Source organism: Leuresthes tenuis, unplaced genomic scaffold (assembly GCF_036924035.1).
Source record: "Leuresthes tenuis unplaced genomic scaffold, fLeuTen1.0.hap1 SCAF_21, whole genome shotgun sequence".
Lineage (NCBI taxonomy): Eukaryota > Metazoa > Chordata > Actinopteri > Atheriniformes > Atherinopsidae > Leuresthes > Leuresthes tenuis.
This window is the reverse complement of record NW_027325375.1, coordinates 22,963,409-22,979,742: the sequence shown is the minus strand read 5'-3', so window position 1 is coordinate 22,979,742 and position 16,334 is coordinate 22,963,409. Positions and strand designations below refer to the sequence as shown.

General features: G+C 41.0%; 1 protein-coding gene across 1 annotated transcript in view; it reads left to right on the top strand.

The window, feature by feature from the left end:
• The first annotated feature begins 1,369 nt into the window (after nt 1-1,369).
• Nucleotides 1,370-16,334, top strand: part of uvrag (UV radiation resistance associated gene) — an 87,788-nt gene continuing 72,823 nt past the window's right edge. The window contains exons 1-6 of the mRNA XM_072374389.1: nt 1,370-1,684; nt 5,369-5,486; nt 6,677-6,711; nt 7,900-8,061; nt 10,242-10,316; nt 10,442-10,527. Coding sequence (XP_072230490.1) covers nt 1,580-1,684; nt 5,369-5,486; nt 6,677-6,711; nt 7,900-8,061; nt 10,242-10,316; nt 10,442-10,527 — 581 coding nt within the window. The 5' untranslated portion in view covers nt 1,370-1,579. The remainder of the gene's footprint in view (nt 1,685-5,368; nt 5,487-6,676; nt 6,712-7,899; nt 8,062-10,241; nt 10,317-10,441; nt 10,528-16,334) is intronic.

Genomic DNA, 16,334 nt, shown 5'->3' with positions numbered 1-16,334 from the left:
TGACCACCAGATCAGCAAGCCTGCAAAAAGAAGGGATCTATTTAAATTCACAAAACCTACTACAATCAATAGTGAATGCAAAGTCCTTTGCCTTCTGTAGAAACGGCCTACTTGTGGTCAAGGACGCCTCCTTCTGGTTATATTTTATAACATGATTGTTGCATTCTGCTGCACATTTCACAAAATGTCATTCAAGAGCTGTAACAATCTGTCAGTTAATCAGTTAACTGTTTGTCAAAAGATTAAATTATTAATTTGATAAAAGACCAATTACTGAGAAGTACAGAATAAGACAATCTCCACTCTTTCAGTATCTCTAATTTTCTGTTTTTGTCTACTCTATTTAATTGAAAGCTGATTATTTTGGGTATTTGAGCACGGCAAGTTGTGCTACTCAGTTTGGAATAAATACATTTCTTCAGTAAGTTTAAAAAAAAAAAGATTTGTCGTTTGGCTTTTCCTGATCCACTGAACAAAATCGTTGCAACTCCATTTTCTACATATTTGAACCAGGTGACTGTTGTGTATTCTAATAATGCACGAGAGTCCGACTGACCTCTTGCGTGAGCCTTTATTCGGAGTGAACACGTTAAAACAGCTACATATCTATCTCTTGGGGTCCCACTGCTACATACCTGCGTCGCAAGTGACGTCCTCGAGACCCTGTGTAGATCTTAAAGGCATACACATATAACAATGCCATAGCGCCACACTGTATAAAATGCTTCTCACCTATACCGTACAGTACAGCTTGTATCATACATAAACAACAGTGAAGTTATTTAGCGTAATATAACCTAGCGCTGTAGATTATAATAAAGCCACAAAATGAGAAATCCTTGAGTATAGTTCTTAATTGATTTATTTACAAATTTAGTACCACTTTAAACCTGTAAAAGGTGGGTTTATACTTGTTCCAACCCAGACATGATCTTCAAGATGTTTTAATCAGCGCTAATGTTGCTGAAGCCACCCCTGCGATGTGTGGTATGTTCCTGGCATACTGTATATGCGTATTAAACTCAGCGATATAATGTTGGATAACCAGAATAAAGTTGATAATCAGCTGGATCTCAATTATTTTCTTTATCTTTTTTTTTGTATAACTACCACTTGTAGAGATTTGAAGTAATATGCCATTAATGTGAGCCCATTACTGTCACCTGCATGTCACGCTGTTCTCCGCAACTTTCTCATATTTGCAGATTTGACAGATTTCAACGGAAACTCGCCTCTTCCTGGATGACATACAGATATTACAACCAATAGCAACGAGAGTTTTCAGAGATAAGCCCCGCCTTTACTTGACGGACGTTATTTTGAGCTAATCACGGCTCTGTGTGACGCACCTCACAGCCAGAGACGGATTTCCGAACCGAATGTAGCAAAATAGCTTGTACTTTGTTTACGTCCCCCTGGTTAGCTGACAGCTGTTGTAAAGGTTTACTCACACCATCAGGCTTGCCTGAATGCCTCTCACGGTTACCTGGAGCTTCGTGAACTTTTAGCTGAGTGTCGCTTTTGTTAGGGATGGAATGTTTTGTTGAATGAAGGGGACCCGTTAGATGCCGACAGGAGGATGAACTCCATCACCGGTCGGGTTCTTGCTATCCCCGCCGCCTCTGTCACTAACTCTGGAGCTTCATCCTCTCGAGCCTTGCATGTAGAGCTCACTTCACAGCAGGTAAATGCAATTCCCCAAAGTTCATGCTGACATCGACTGAAAATGGGCCAACTGAGGAAATATTTGACTGACTGCCTTATTGTGTTGTGTATCAATTTACAACGTCAGTTACAACTGCTACCTAAAGATTTAAACAGGCCCGTCCAGGCTGCTAGCCAGTGAGCTAGCAACAGCTAGCTTGTGGTAGCTAGCTTACAGGAAATAAATGGACCTGTTCGAACACACTATTTTCTCTTGAACCAATTTGGCTAGCGTTCGTATTCCTAAACCAGGCATTGCATTGCTATATCTTGAGTAGATATAGCATGTTACAGCTTTTACTGGGTTTAAAGCTGGTATGTTTCTGCTAATGTTAACACAACTTGGCGTTAAGTCAACATGAAAGTGACAGCTCAGTTCAAGTGAAGCGGCAGCGTGGTACGACGTTACAGTAATGGCTCAAGCGGCTGTTTTGTTGGGATTTCAATCATGTGTGTACTTTTAGTAAGTTTCCTTCATGCTTTCTTAAGCTCGGGAATTCGTGAAAAGTCCTTACTGTTCATTTTGCGTCCGTCCTTCCGTTCATTCATTCATTCATTCATATGGAAACGACAAAGTTGACAGCTTGGCTAAGGGCCACTGGAACCAAAGAACATTAAAGTCTCTCACACACATTGCACACACTCATATCATTGTACTGGAGCAAGATATGTGTAGCAACTAACATGGTCTCTGTATTTGATAGTACGTTAGGCTGAGTTATATAAATGTTGTGCAGCTTTTGGAGCAAACACTATTTTCAGTTTTGATTCAGTTCCCAAGCACTTCAGTCCACATTTGGACAAAGCATATTTGATTCATGTTATAGTTTGTGTTCACGGAAGGTCAGTTAAAATGCTAACATTCCACATTTCATTTGTAGAAATAGACCTAATGCATCTATGATGGTCATTAATTTGATATTTCCTCTTGCTCCTTTAAAGGATCGTACAACTCGAATGCACTGAAAGGTTACACATTAAAAATGTATAGAGAGATTTATCATTTGTAACAACCGAATGTTTGCATTACTAAGTGCTCTTACTACTAGTTTAGAACATGTTTACCCTCTCTTCATTGGTCTATGATATTATAAAAGCCTAAGGCTGGGACATACTCTGTCTTATTACTGGTTGCACATGTAGTCATGTGATAGACTAAGCACAACTAATGGAAAAAAAGCAGACATTTGATCCCCTCTCTAAAACGAAAAGGGGGGGAAATGATAAATCCATGGAATCAGGCACTCTAGATAATGTTTGCATGATAGGAAACTTCTTGGGGAGTGACACGAGGAGCGGATGTCTTGTAAGTTGTGGTAAAATTAGTGTGACACTAATTTCCTTTATGCTTGACATGTGTCCTGACCTTTTTCACAACCAGCTTTGACGTGTCAAAGTTTAAACCGTTCTCGTTTTTAACTGTTTCATCCAAAAATAATAATTCCATTGGCACCATGCGGGCCCAGAGCATAACTCCGCCAACACCGTACTTAGCAGATGGTAGGGTTTTGGGATTGAATGCGTCACCTTTTCTCTTTTTAAATATGCCTCTGCTAACTGTAGCCAAATAACTATAGCAGTTTGTCTCATGTTGGGATAAAACCTTCATCCAGAGGGCCTTTTATTTGATATGGTCAGCTACAAACTTTAGTCAAGTTTGAATGTGCTGAGTTGTGGAGTAGGAGTTGCCTCTGAGCCTGTGATTGAGAGTTGAAACATCCTAAAGAATAATATTTTAAGAAAAAAATTAAATATTTTACATAGAAATCGATTACATTTAGTGAAGACATTCGTTTTTGGACTTCTGTGTACTATAAGGTTTAAATTAAAGAAAAAATTAAAGAATTTTGCCTGTTATTTTGCCATGATCATGGTCGAAGAAGTATCATTGAGATTAAAAACCAGACACTACCGCACATAAAGTGGTTTCTCGCTGCATTAAATAACCAGTTTCTACCTTAACTCTATGCCATCTCTGCTTTACCTGTCTGGGAGTAACATTGTGACGGCAAAATCCCATAAAATTTCTTGTCACTGTTGGCGCAAAAGTGCAGCGTAACACATTTTTTCTGCTAGTGTTGATGTAGCAAGTTGCTGGACAAGCCGTTCCTGTTTTACTTTTAAGAATGTCGCCAGAACAGCACAAGCACTCGTTTTACCTCTGATCTTGACTTTGAGCCGTGCATGACCACTACCTTTACCATTTTACATGTAAGCAAAGACAAAAGTTTCGAAAAGTGGCAAATTCACAGTCTTTCATTAGGATTTTTCTTTCTTAAAGTAAATGCAGCTGGCATTCTGTATTGTCTGAAATTGTAATTGTGTTCCTGCAGAGACAGCAAAGTACACCTTAATACTGGTGCATAGTTTTAGAAAATACAGAGATTCAAGTTTTTGTGGCCCAGCCTCACAGTAGTCTGGGCTTTAAGTAAATTGTTTCACTGGCTTTGTTTTAGTTCTCCTTGTCCAGTTTCTGAGGAGATGGAATGTGTCATGCATAACACGTATACACGGCAAGACATGTGAGCATCTAATCATTTTGTCACATCGATCACATACCCCATTCAGACTTAAATGATACTTTTATTACATGTAACAGCTTGTTGTCCTAAAAGCCTTTTTTTAGTGGCACCGACTTTGATCTTTGCAGAGATTGCAGTCTGTAATAAGAGCTCTGATATTTGTATTTGTGTCTTTTTCACAGGCTCGTCCACCGCTGCAGTACAATCTGAGATCTTTTTCTATGCCTGTGGCCCACACTAGCCCATTCAGAAATGTGTAGTGACAATTTTAAGGGAGGGGTAGGAGGGGGAAAGTCCCCTGTGGAACAATCAGTTTTTTTGTTCATGAGGTCTGTAATCTTATAGGGAATCCCATGACTTGGGTCTCCGTACGGCTACAGGAGAGATGGGTCGGCCGGTCGAGAGAAAAGTTATGCAGTGGTGATGTGTTTGCATGAAGTGGAAAGTTGCCAATATGTCGTCCTTTTACCTCCATCTTCCACACACACATAACATGCCAGATTGATTCCGCATTTAGACGTTAGATTTGAACATGTATAGATTTAATCTTTGTTCTTTTTTAGATAAAAAAAAAAAGTATTACTGAATTAGTTTAAATGAATTAATTGCAAAAGTCGCCAGCCTGGTGCGCACACTCTTTAGTTAATTCTAAAGGTTTTTATCTCGTAAAGCGTCTCCTTGTCTTTACATGGTTCTGCTTGTGAGAAAGGTCACATGTTTCTGAATAATGTCTTTCTCTTACTGGCTCATTGTGCATTGTAAACTCTGAGATAAATCACTTGTTGAGCTAAAAATGCTACAAGTATTCTCATGTGATTGTCATGACTGACTGTGCTTTCCTGGTTAACAGACTGCTTAACGCTGCCATAAAGAAGTCATCTTTATTTGAACATAAAACATTTGCCGTTACCTCTGTGTACGACAAATAAACTGCCACTTCGGACTCTTTATGCATAGAACGGACAGTTTGATACCTGACAGGTATCTCTTCTCAGTTACCGTGTCGGGGTTTGGTGTCTTCACCGCTGCTGAGATTAGCAATGACCATTAGATGAGCAAAATGAAACTGAATGCAACAGCTCTCATGTTAATGCATCTGCACTTTCTCTCCATCTCCTTCTGTATTTTCCGCTGACAAACAGAGACGGTTGCGCCATCTCCGGAGCATAGCTGCCAGGAACATTGTCAACAAGAATGGTTCTCCACTGCTGGACACTTACTTCACCCTCCACCTCTGTATAGAAGAGCGCATTTCTAGAGGTCAGTGTTGACTGTATTACCACACAAACCTTGACCCATTAGTGACTTTTGTTGCACTACCTTTCGTTTCTTTGTATTTGGCTTCCAAGGAGCTAGACTTTCAGGTAATCTTGTGCAGTGGTCTGGCTTTCTGAAGGGCTTTTCCAGATATATTTTCCCTTTTTTTTTGTAGTTTTAGTCCCTTCCTAGAACCTGGTCATTTCAACTCAAACGATGAAACAGTGAAACAGTCTACACATAACAGACAACTTAGCCATTTTGTAACAGTTTTTGCACCAACAAGGTGATTCTCAAAGAGCCATCAGCAGATAACTTGCCCCATCTCAGCATGGTGTGCCGTTTGTTCTTAATCTGAGGTCACTTTTAGTGGAGGACAGTATTTATCCTGAGAGATGTCTCTGGACTTCCAGTTGATCCATTTGCTGTTCGCTGAAACCTCGTCAGAAATTGTTCTCTGTGGAAGGATGGCTGTCAAGAGGCCATTTATAAGGAAGGGAAACGGGGAGAAAACGCTGAGGTATGCCAAATTACACAAAAACTGGACAGAAAATTGGTGATGAATCCTCCCCAGATCCCCGACCTCAACATTTTTTAAGCAGTTTGGGATCATCAGCCAACATCCAAAGAAGAGCTTTGGAATGTCCTTCAAGAAGCCTGGAGAAGTGAGATGTGCCTGTTCGAATTGTACATCCTTCTTTTTAAACATGTGTTCTGTATTTTAGTTGAAATGAGTTTTAATAAAGCACTGCACCTGTTTTCTGTTTTCCTGTGGCGTGGTTTAAGGCTTTAGCACAGTGCTGTAATTTCATATCAAGAAGATTTTAAATAAACAGCTCGACAAGAACTTTTTGTATGCACAGTAAGTATGGAACTTAGAATAGAAGTAACAGAGTATTCCAGTGGTTTCGGAGGTTGAAGTGAGCGTTATGAGCACAAACCTTTTATTCCTAAGCTAAAGAGGCTGAACCGTGACATAAATTAGACTCATCCTCCGAGAACCGCTGAGAGATTTTTCTTTGGAAGTGCATGATCAGATTAATACGCATTTGCCGTCGTGCAGAAATGGGCTTAGATGTTCACATTAAAGCCGGGCCTCAGTGAGACGTATCTCGGAGGTAGAATTACACATATTGATCGTTGTTGTACGCCTCTTGCTTTGTTTTATTCAACATTCTTTTATGTCTTTGTAGATTTTTACAAGAGTGAAGTCATTCGAGACTCACTGGTGAGTATACTCATGCAAACCTTCCCCTCTTCTTCCCATGATAGGTTCAAGATGTCATTACCTTCAGCCTGATGGTCTGCTGTGTGCTTGTGTTTTGGTTTCTTTGTATGTTGCAGCAGCTTGTTGTTGTTGTTGTTGTTGTTGCTGCTGCTTCAACCCCAGTTTATCTGAACAGGTTTCAAAACATTTAGCTTCCGCTGATGTCCTGTGAAACATGCTAGGTTGAGTTAAATGTCCGGCTTGACTTGACATGAATTTACTATGAGATGCGCTCCCCCTTCACAACGCTCCCTCTTGGCCTGTAGAAGCTGTGTAAACCCAGCTGTAAATTACGATGCGGTTTCTGACTGTTCTCACGTTCGCCTGCATGGCAGATGCAGTTCTGCACGAAGCGTAGAGGCAGCCAAGCTTTTACAGTTGGGCTTGCTGCCGAGTCATGACCTGACCTAAACTGGTCTCCAGGCACACTGCACCATTCACCACTCTGGGCCAGGCATAATGCACTCCAGGAGTCATGATTCTTGTCAGCTCCCAGCCCAACTTCCTCCCGTTGAATGTAACGTACTCTATCTCTTTCTTGTCATTGTTCGTCTTGGGAGCACTTTCCTGTTTGTCTTCCTGTTTTCATTCTAACTTATATGCCATTTTGTGTCCACCACTGTCTTTTCGAGTTTTATTTTCTACCCCTTCCCATACTCCCGTCCCAGTGATTTTGTACTTTTAACATTCCTCCCTTGGCTGTCCTTGAAAGCCAGAGATTTTTCTTCCCGATAGGGGATAATTGTGCATAATTGAATGATGCAAACTACCTCGGTGCTCTGTTGTTTAACCAGTAATCGTGCTGGCATTTTGGAAGTTCAAGGGCAGAGTACAAACAGAAGTTGGGATCGGACTTTGAGGTTAATATATAACAGAATGGTTCAATTACTTTGCCATTCACGGGATTCACATCATGATTTTAACACAGTTTTTCCGTCAACTTTATCATACTCTCACGCACACGTGTATTGGGAGCTGCAGGAGTCTGCATTATCGTCTGAATCATGGACTTATGAATGTTAGATAAGCACAAAAATCAAATAAACCAGCTTCTACTTTATGCTGATTCAGTCAGGATTTATCTACTTTTGCGTTCCTCGTTCTCACGATGTCTACAAATCCTCACATGTGTGTTTGTGTGTGTGTTAGAATCCAACTTGGCGGAGCCTGGACTTTGGCATGCTCCCAGACCTTCTGGACACTTCAGTGTCGTGTTTTGTGGTCAGGATCTGGGGGGGGCAGGAGGAACAGTACCAGCTCCTCATTGAGTGGAAGGTCAATCTTGATGGCCTCAGATACACAGGACAGCAGGTCGGTATTCATTCACAGGAAAGAATGCGTTTTATTTTTACAGTATTGGACAACTTCAATAATAATTAATTTGTAGCTTCCCAGTCCAAACCACACAGGTAAAATCACATCAAATTTAGGAGTAAAATCAAGATGGTAACTAAAAGAAATAAACGCAATCAATAATTAGAAATATTAAACAACAAGTCCTATAAATCTCTAAGTTAGCAATCATTTTTAAAAGAGCTTTGTCTGCATGAAGCAGCCAAACAGCAGAAGGAGTAAAGGACTCAGAATACTGATTAGTTCTCAGAAGGGGCACTTATCGGACGGTAAGGAGCCAAAGACCCTCTGAACTCCAGGAACCTTACAGCACGCTTTCACTATATTTAAAAAAAAAAAAAGAAAGTTTTTTTAGGGTCCTCAGTCCGTCTATAATCAATGAAGACACATTAAGATGCAGAAAGTTATCATTACACTGTTGGTCTGAGTTTGAGGAACCAGAGGGCTGTGTCAATATAACTGCCTTCCAGAGATGTTCTGCAACTGTCTGTGTGTACGTTGAAAAAAAAAAAACCCAAAAAAACAAGCTTGGGCTGAACCTGTGCTTGAAAGCCTGGTGCTGGACACGTGTCCATTCATCCAAACAAGCTGGAACACTGAACAGCAATGAAAGCTAATCAGGTCATTGAAGTACGAGGAAATGCTGGATCTAAATCTGAGGTTACGTCTTATTAAATTAAAAGCAGAAGACTGATTGGCAAATAAAAGTAATCATCTCCTGATGATTATCCTAAAAGTGTGCATCACCAGCATCTTTCCAAGCTCGGTAAGCAGGTTTTTCGGGGTCTGATTAGCCACCTAAAAGGGCCATATCTTTTACAACCTTTTCAATAATCTTTTTAACCAGGAATGTAGTAAGCGATGTAGTGAACTGTAAAGCAAAGCTGCGCATGATATCCTCATTTCTTAAAACCGAATTTGAAGAAAAAAATCTTAGGAAAGCATCCAATTTAGAGCGAGAACCATCAGTGTCAAAGAAAAGTTGTTTTTTTTTTAACCATCGACAGGTCCCGGTTGTTATGTGACTGAAGGTCGGCACAGAATATACTTGCCACACTGGAGCTAGATGACAGTTGGACTTCCTGTGTTACGTGAACGGTTTGCCCGGTCACTCTTGGTTATGCTATGTGCTCCAGTTGAGTTTTGGGGAGCTGAAACACAGCTCCAGGACAAGGATGTTTATCATGCAGTTTTTATTTTCAATGCAGAGCTGTCTGCGGGTCTATACGATTTTCAGAATATACTGAAGGGTTACGATCTTCAAAGGCAAAAATCAAACACTGAAATTCCATTTAAAATGAGGTTTCAGTGATTTACAAATCCTCGCATTCTGTTTTTATTTACATTTTACAGTGTCTCAACTTTTTTTGGACGTGGGGTTGTAAATCCTACACTTTCCACTGCAGTAAATCCTGCATTCCTTTCTGATTTGGCAATACAGTAAATCCTAAACAGAAGTAAATCCTACATTCCCACACTCCTTTATTATGTTACACCGCTGTAAATCCTGCCTTCCTACACGGGAAAATCAGGGTAGCTCACTGGACAGGTTTACTGGTTCTTTTCTGTTCTGTTTGGACCACAAAGTTTTAATTCAGGATCTCATTTCTGTCAGGCTGCATGTTTACTGATGTATTTACCTTTATTTTACTTCAATTATTATCCATAACTTGTCTCTGTGTTACGCAGACACATCATGTTTTGTAACATTTTCATAATGAGACAAAGTTTAAGAAGATTTAATCTGTGTCCATTTTCCGTCACACACTTCAAGTGAGTCGTGGTAAAATGATCAGCGCCAGTGTCTATCATTTTAGTTGCTTTGAATCTGGGGTCAGCTGCATGTATGTATGCTATGGAATGTCAACTGAAGATTTCATTTAAAACTGAGTATTTTTCAAGTTGTGTTTAAAATTCAGAATGTGGTAAGTCTGTTTGGCTCCACACATTAGAATATAGTGAAATCTATCTTAAATCACGAAGAGAAACTCAATACTATTGCCATTCCTCACAGTTGCATTGAATTCGAAGCTTGTAAACAGATAACACAGCCTCATGCACATCCAGATGTCTGCTGTTCTTTGTTCTCCCCGTCTCTGTCTTTACATCCTCTACCCCCCCCCCCACTTCGTCCACAGATTCGATCCAGAAATCCAAATGAGATCATATTTGGATTGAACGATGGCTACTACGCAGCTGACTTCGATCATAAGGTAGAGATTTTTGTCTGTTTTCCAAGGCTTTTTTTCATCATGATGGAATACGAAACCCTAATCTCATTAGCTGTTTGGACACCACTTGGCTTCCGCACTGAAACAATGACATGTGGCGGTTTCAGGATCAGTCGGAGCGGAAGAATTACAGCCTGCTTCAGGTCGACCAGAGTTCAGTCAGGAACTCCTACAGTGTTTTCTCTTTGCTCAGGTAAGATTCATACCGTCCTGTAGTCCTGCTTCATATTATCATTTCACTAAGTCTGACCTCTCAAATTCATCATCTAAATGCAGTGGATTTAAAAACAAAACACCAACTTCCAAATAGTTTTACATTCAATTTGTTCACATAAAGACATATCAAGTGTTTCCTTGGGTTTTCTTTCTGTACTTTTATAGATAATTGCTGTAATTTGACTTCCGTCTTTGAAATTTACATTTTGTGTGTTTATCTTGGACATATGTCATCCAGCAGATGGTGCCAAATGAAAGCCGACTTTATGAGGCCATTTTCACAGTGACTTGGCTGGCTCTCCAGCTTAGTATGAGCTCACAAAACATACAGTCTATTTTGTGTTTCTTGGACAAAACTGAATAAATTTCAAACACATTTTGGCCACTTTATCAATTGAACACTGTCAAACTTTAAGTTGAGAGCAGAGGTAAAGCACTTGGTGATGTAGGCAGAGAAAAAGTGGCTGTCATACCATTTTACACCACAAGAGGTCGACAGACTTGCAGAGTAAGAGTTGACAGCCCCGGGATGGCAATTAAGAACAGGAGACAGAAGGGATTGCTGGCTTCTGTTGACAAACACAAGTTTGTTTTTCTGAAGCTATATTTAAAAGTCTGTAAATGTAAATACTACTTTCTGAACCACCAAGGGCTTCCCCTGAGGGAAACCCTCGTTAACCTGAAGCCTGATCACATAACGACATAATTACACCCGGTTTTGCCTAAATAAATGTACATCAGGAAGGTTCAGTTTAGATATTTCCAAAATAAGACGAGGATCCTTTCATTAGGAGCGCTATGAAAGCTTCCACCAACATTTTCCCTCTTTAGGGGTCAGCTATACGTCACAGGACTTTACAGTATCAAGGAAAGGGAGTTCTGCCAAAGCCAGCTGAGCTTTAACAGTACGCCCCCATTCAAGAAGTGGTCATGGTTTATGTTTATACGAAAGGAGACTGTTGCCTCCCGAGCAGCTTGCAGGAGGAAAAGCACAATTTGAGCCATAACTTTTATGACCTCTGCTCTTACTTTTTCTATTATTGCAGCCTTCCTTCACATCCTCTTCACTCCATCCACACCCTATGGGACTCTGCGGAGTTTAACACACTCGCGCTGCTCTGCCTGCAGGTCCTCACCCCTGTCAGAGTTTTTACTTGGCCTAGTGCACTCATGTGTGCATGGTTTATGATAATGTGCTGCAGGATGATTAATTGGATATTGTGCACTCCAGCAGGGATTAGACTCTAAGCCACTCCCAGTGGTTCATAACCGTATGCACTTAGTTTCTGACCCTCAGAGCTCTTCATCCTTAACTTTCTGAAGCATTTGGTGGATCGCTGCTTGTGGATACATATATTTCTTACAGTACATTGCACTTGTGATGTTGCATCGTTTGGTGAAGTGGGGTGAAGAATAGTGTTCTCTTCTAAGAATTGGATCGCCTTATTCATGGTGTAAATGTCTCTTTTTCCCTCCAAGAACAATGATGTATGTCTACAGGGGACACCCATGGTGTCAGACAGTCTCACCCGTCTCCCTCCCACTCCTCCTTGTCTAAGTGCAAAACATCTTGCTTAGCACGATGCTTTAATGGAAAAAGATGAGAGCTGCTGAGAACACACCGATCTTTATAAATCATGGTAATTTGTCAGCGGATTCGGTCTGCTTTTCAGCGCCGATCCACTTGATGACACCCTCAGCTCGTGAAACATCACCGATGTGGGCTTGCAAACACAACATGCCTCAGATGGTGAGATGAAGAAGGAGCGCACAGATCATCAATCAGCAAACTCTTGTCTCTTTCACAGAGGCTGAGGTGGCTGAGGGCAAGCCACATCCTACATAAAGCTGGGCCCCTGTATGGGTTGTATGAAAAGCCAAAGCAGACAGTGACGAAAACGATCCAGCTGCTCAACAAAAGCTGATTTTTGTTTTCACGCCTTGCAGTGCGAAGCTTGATGTGTGAACAGTATGACAGGAAGGATGACCCGGTAGGGCTGGTGGATTCTAGTAGCTGACATCACTGAGCAGCGGGAATGGGCTTGTTGGTTATTAAGAAAAAGTGGAGGCAGATGGAGAGACAGAGTAGGTTACAGTTTTAGTTTAAAACTGTCCAAAGTAATCTTCCGTGGCATATTGTTTGCTTAAATGGCAGACTGAAGTGGTATTTGAGTGGTCCTCACAGAGTCACAGCTCTCTGAAGGTTGAGGAGTCACACACTTACTCGTAGACACTGAGTAGTCTTTTTAATGACAACAAACCCATTGTGTATGGTGAAAATGAAAACAGTGGACCCAGTGACACATGGTAAACATCATTTTTGGGGCGCAACTTTCACGGTTCAGTGCGGTGTGTCAAACTCTTGCAGCCTTAAGGGGAAACTTTCTTTTTTTTTTTTTTTTTTTGTTCTCATGTGATCAGAGCCACATGTTGCCTGTGTTTCCTGATTTGCTTGTGTATGCTCCTAGGTGAAGTATGCATGTACATACAGTATGCGTCAACAGAAGCTATGTGTAGTGATGGCGTAGCTCTGTGGGAGGTCTCATGCCTCCTGAGACTGTTGAGGGGATAATGCTTTCCTGCAGACAGCCCCTGAGGTTCACTCGCCTGCTGGTCGGATGCTCTGAGCCGCAGGATGGTGTTACGGTCTTGATCTGAGTGTGTGGATGACCTCAGGGTCTTGACTGACAGCAGCCAGACACAAACACGTCTGCATGAGCTTAAAATTGCTGTGGAGATGTAGGTGTTGTTGTTTTAATTTCACACCACTGGAGTCGACTTTCGCCGAAGTAACCTCTATAAACATAACCTTTAGCACAGCGTGGAGATGATTTTTGGTACTTTTAACAACACTCTGGTATTCAACATCTTGAAATAAAAGCTGCTATCTATTGGTGAAACCTTTTCTTTGTGCCTTATTTTCCCCTCTTTCTCGAGTGGTGCAGCCTCTCTGATGAATGCCTCGTTGTGCTTTCTTTGGCTATGCCACCTTATTGATGGAGGGTTCATTCCCCCAACATCTAGATTTATACTACAATACTAAGCCTGAGTACACACAGATACTTGTGTTTTTTGTCTCTGTTACCGGTCGTTGACTAAAATAATTTACAATTTTGTAATTTTGCTCAATTTGAAAGTGTAGTGTGAGACAAGTGCAGGTAGCTTGTACTCATTACTCATCATGAGGAGCCAAACTTCTATAATTATCTGCAATTACCTAACTGCTTGGGCCCTCTCTGACCCTTTCAAGACCAAACATATCTTTTCTGAGATCTCCTTGCCTTGCCTGTGTCTATGCTGTAGTTTTCATGTAAACATGGCTCATAGCAAGTTAGCAGATCACTACAAAAACATCAGCCTGGAGGAGTAGAAATGCACATGCAGGCTTGCCAAAGAAACTTTGCTCCGGTAATCTTATCTTCCGCTCCCTGTAGATGGAGACAATGGTGAGGTGATGTGAACAGCAAGTGGTTAGATATGTTGACATTCTTTTGCAGTGAGACATGGACAGAATTTAAAAGGTGTTGTTTGTTGTGATTATCTGCTGTTGTCTGTTGTGTTCCCGGAAGAGGTGTTGAGGGGCATATTATCCTTCCTCTGTTGTTTTGAGTTGGTTAATTGGGTTTGAGTTGGTTAATCAAGGCTTGCTTGAAATGGTGTTAGCACAGCTATCGGTCTGTTAACCTTTCTCCTTAGAAACGGGATTGTTTGAGGAACACATTGGGCTCTTGCCTTCATGGGATAAACAAGTGGACTCACGCCATGAGTATCGCTCCCCGTAGGGCATCCTATGCATTTGAGCATATGAAGCAGAGCTGGGTAAAAAAAATTAAAATAAAAATTCCAGTTGCAAAAACTGCATCAACCTGTGTGTGATTTATATATATTTTTTTACATATGTGATTGATGTGTGTTGCATAGATGAGCTGACAAAGTAAGCTGTGTGAACAGTGCTGCCAAACGACCAAAGTTACATGAAGCTTTATAGTGTGAATGCACCTGTAAAGTGTGATTAGACGTGTGACTGCACTCGGGTCACACCCACTGAGTGGCAAACAAAGACAGCTGGCTAAATGACTGTTTGTATCCTGTGAATGAGGCTTAGGTGTTAGCCAGTCGAAACAATCTAGGATGAACAATATATCAGGTCTGTTGCGCAAATGAAATCTGTACAGAAATTGGCCTAATGTTTATTTGTAAATTAAATGTGTTATTGATATTTTGAGGAATAGTTAAATCACACAACATGCCGTTGTAATGCGTATTCCCTGGTTTACTAATTACGTTTTTAGTTACTGTTATAAATTTAGAGCAGAATGTTAATGTGGGACTACGCTGGCAAATCCCTCATTGACGTATGACCAGAAATCCAGACTTTTATAAGTCTGTGGCCCACAGCTTGTTACGAAGGTCGCAAAGATCCAAATGGAGAATTGTTTTATGATATGTTAAGATGATAAGCCTAACCCTAAGCTTTTATAATACTGCCCGATTAATTCAAAAGAAGCAGACAGGTTCTACTTTTTGACAAGATTAAATCTTTCATAAGCTCTTTAGATGTTTATATTTGGGAAACAGAATGATAAATTGTCAGGTAAAATGTGAACTTGGGTTTTTTCCTCTAAAATACTGAGAAGGAGAAGTATGAAGTAAGCAAAGCACACATGCATGAATTACTTAGACGGCCTTTATAGTAATGTGATATCCCATCATTCTGTTCTCCAGTTAAAGAAACAGCAGCTGAGGTCTTATGATGTGTCAGACTCTCATATTCCCTCAGAAGACAAACCGTATGCTCTCACATCTTCTTCTGACCCTTTTCTCCTGCCTATCTCTGTAGGCCAGATGACACATCTGTATTTACTGATTCCCTCTCTGCCGTGATATCAAAAATTGCAGATGCTGGACCACAACCAGGCACATAAACCACGGCAAATATTTAGATCATGGTAATCAGTAAAGGTAAATGACATAAAACAAATCCTGTTTGGTTGGAGAACTTTCCAAGTCTTCTACTCCCCCCCCCCCCCCCGGTTCTTAGTTCATTTAGTATTTTCTCATATTTTCTCATTATCTAACAAACACAGATGTAACTATCCATAAGAGCCCGAGCAAAGACCTCAACAAGATGTATTCTATTTACAAAAAAAATCTGGAAGTCTGAAAAGCAGAACTTGATCTGACACCCCTGCAGAAACCAGTTCCATGGTTGAAGGACACAAATGTGATTGTTTGTCTGATGCTTATCAGGATCAAGGGTTGAGTGCACAGCTTCAGCCATCACTTCCTGAAAATCTGTGGCAGGGCTGTGATGTCATGCCACAGAAAAGGGAAATTTGTCAATGATCGGTGTCGGTGTTCTTTAGGCGGTTGTCTGGTGCTGTCCCATCTGAGTGTACATGGGAGCACCCCTGACCCTTGCTGCTCTGCAGCTTGTGGTGATGGGCAGGCATTAGGCCAAGACGTAGGGGGTGATAAGCCGTCAGACATGCGTGAAAAGCACAGCGATGATAACTACTTTAACCTGGGGGAAAAGGCCATATCAGATTCTCCCATCTCAACCACCTGAACAGATGAAGCTGTCAAAACAGATTTGCCCTGATGTTCCAAAAGACTATCTCAGAATGTTATCGCTGTCACCTCAGACAGATTACCTAATGTGGGTAGAAATGATTATCTCGTCTGCTCCTTAGAAGCCTTTTTTCTGGAGTGGTTGCCAGAAAGAGGCAGTAATAACCAAAGGTGACTATGTGAGTTTCATAAGAAAAAAGCTCCTGTAGGATT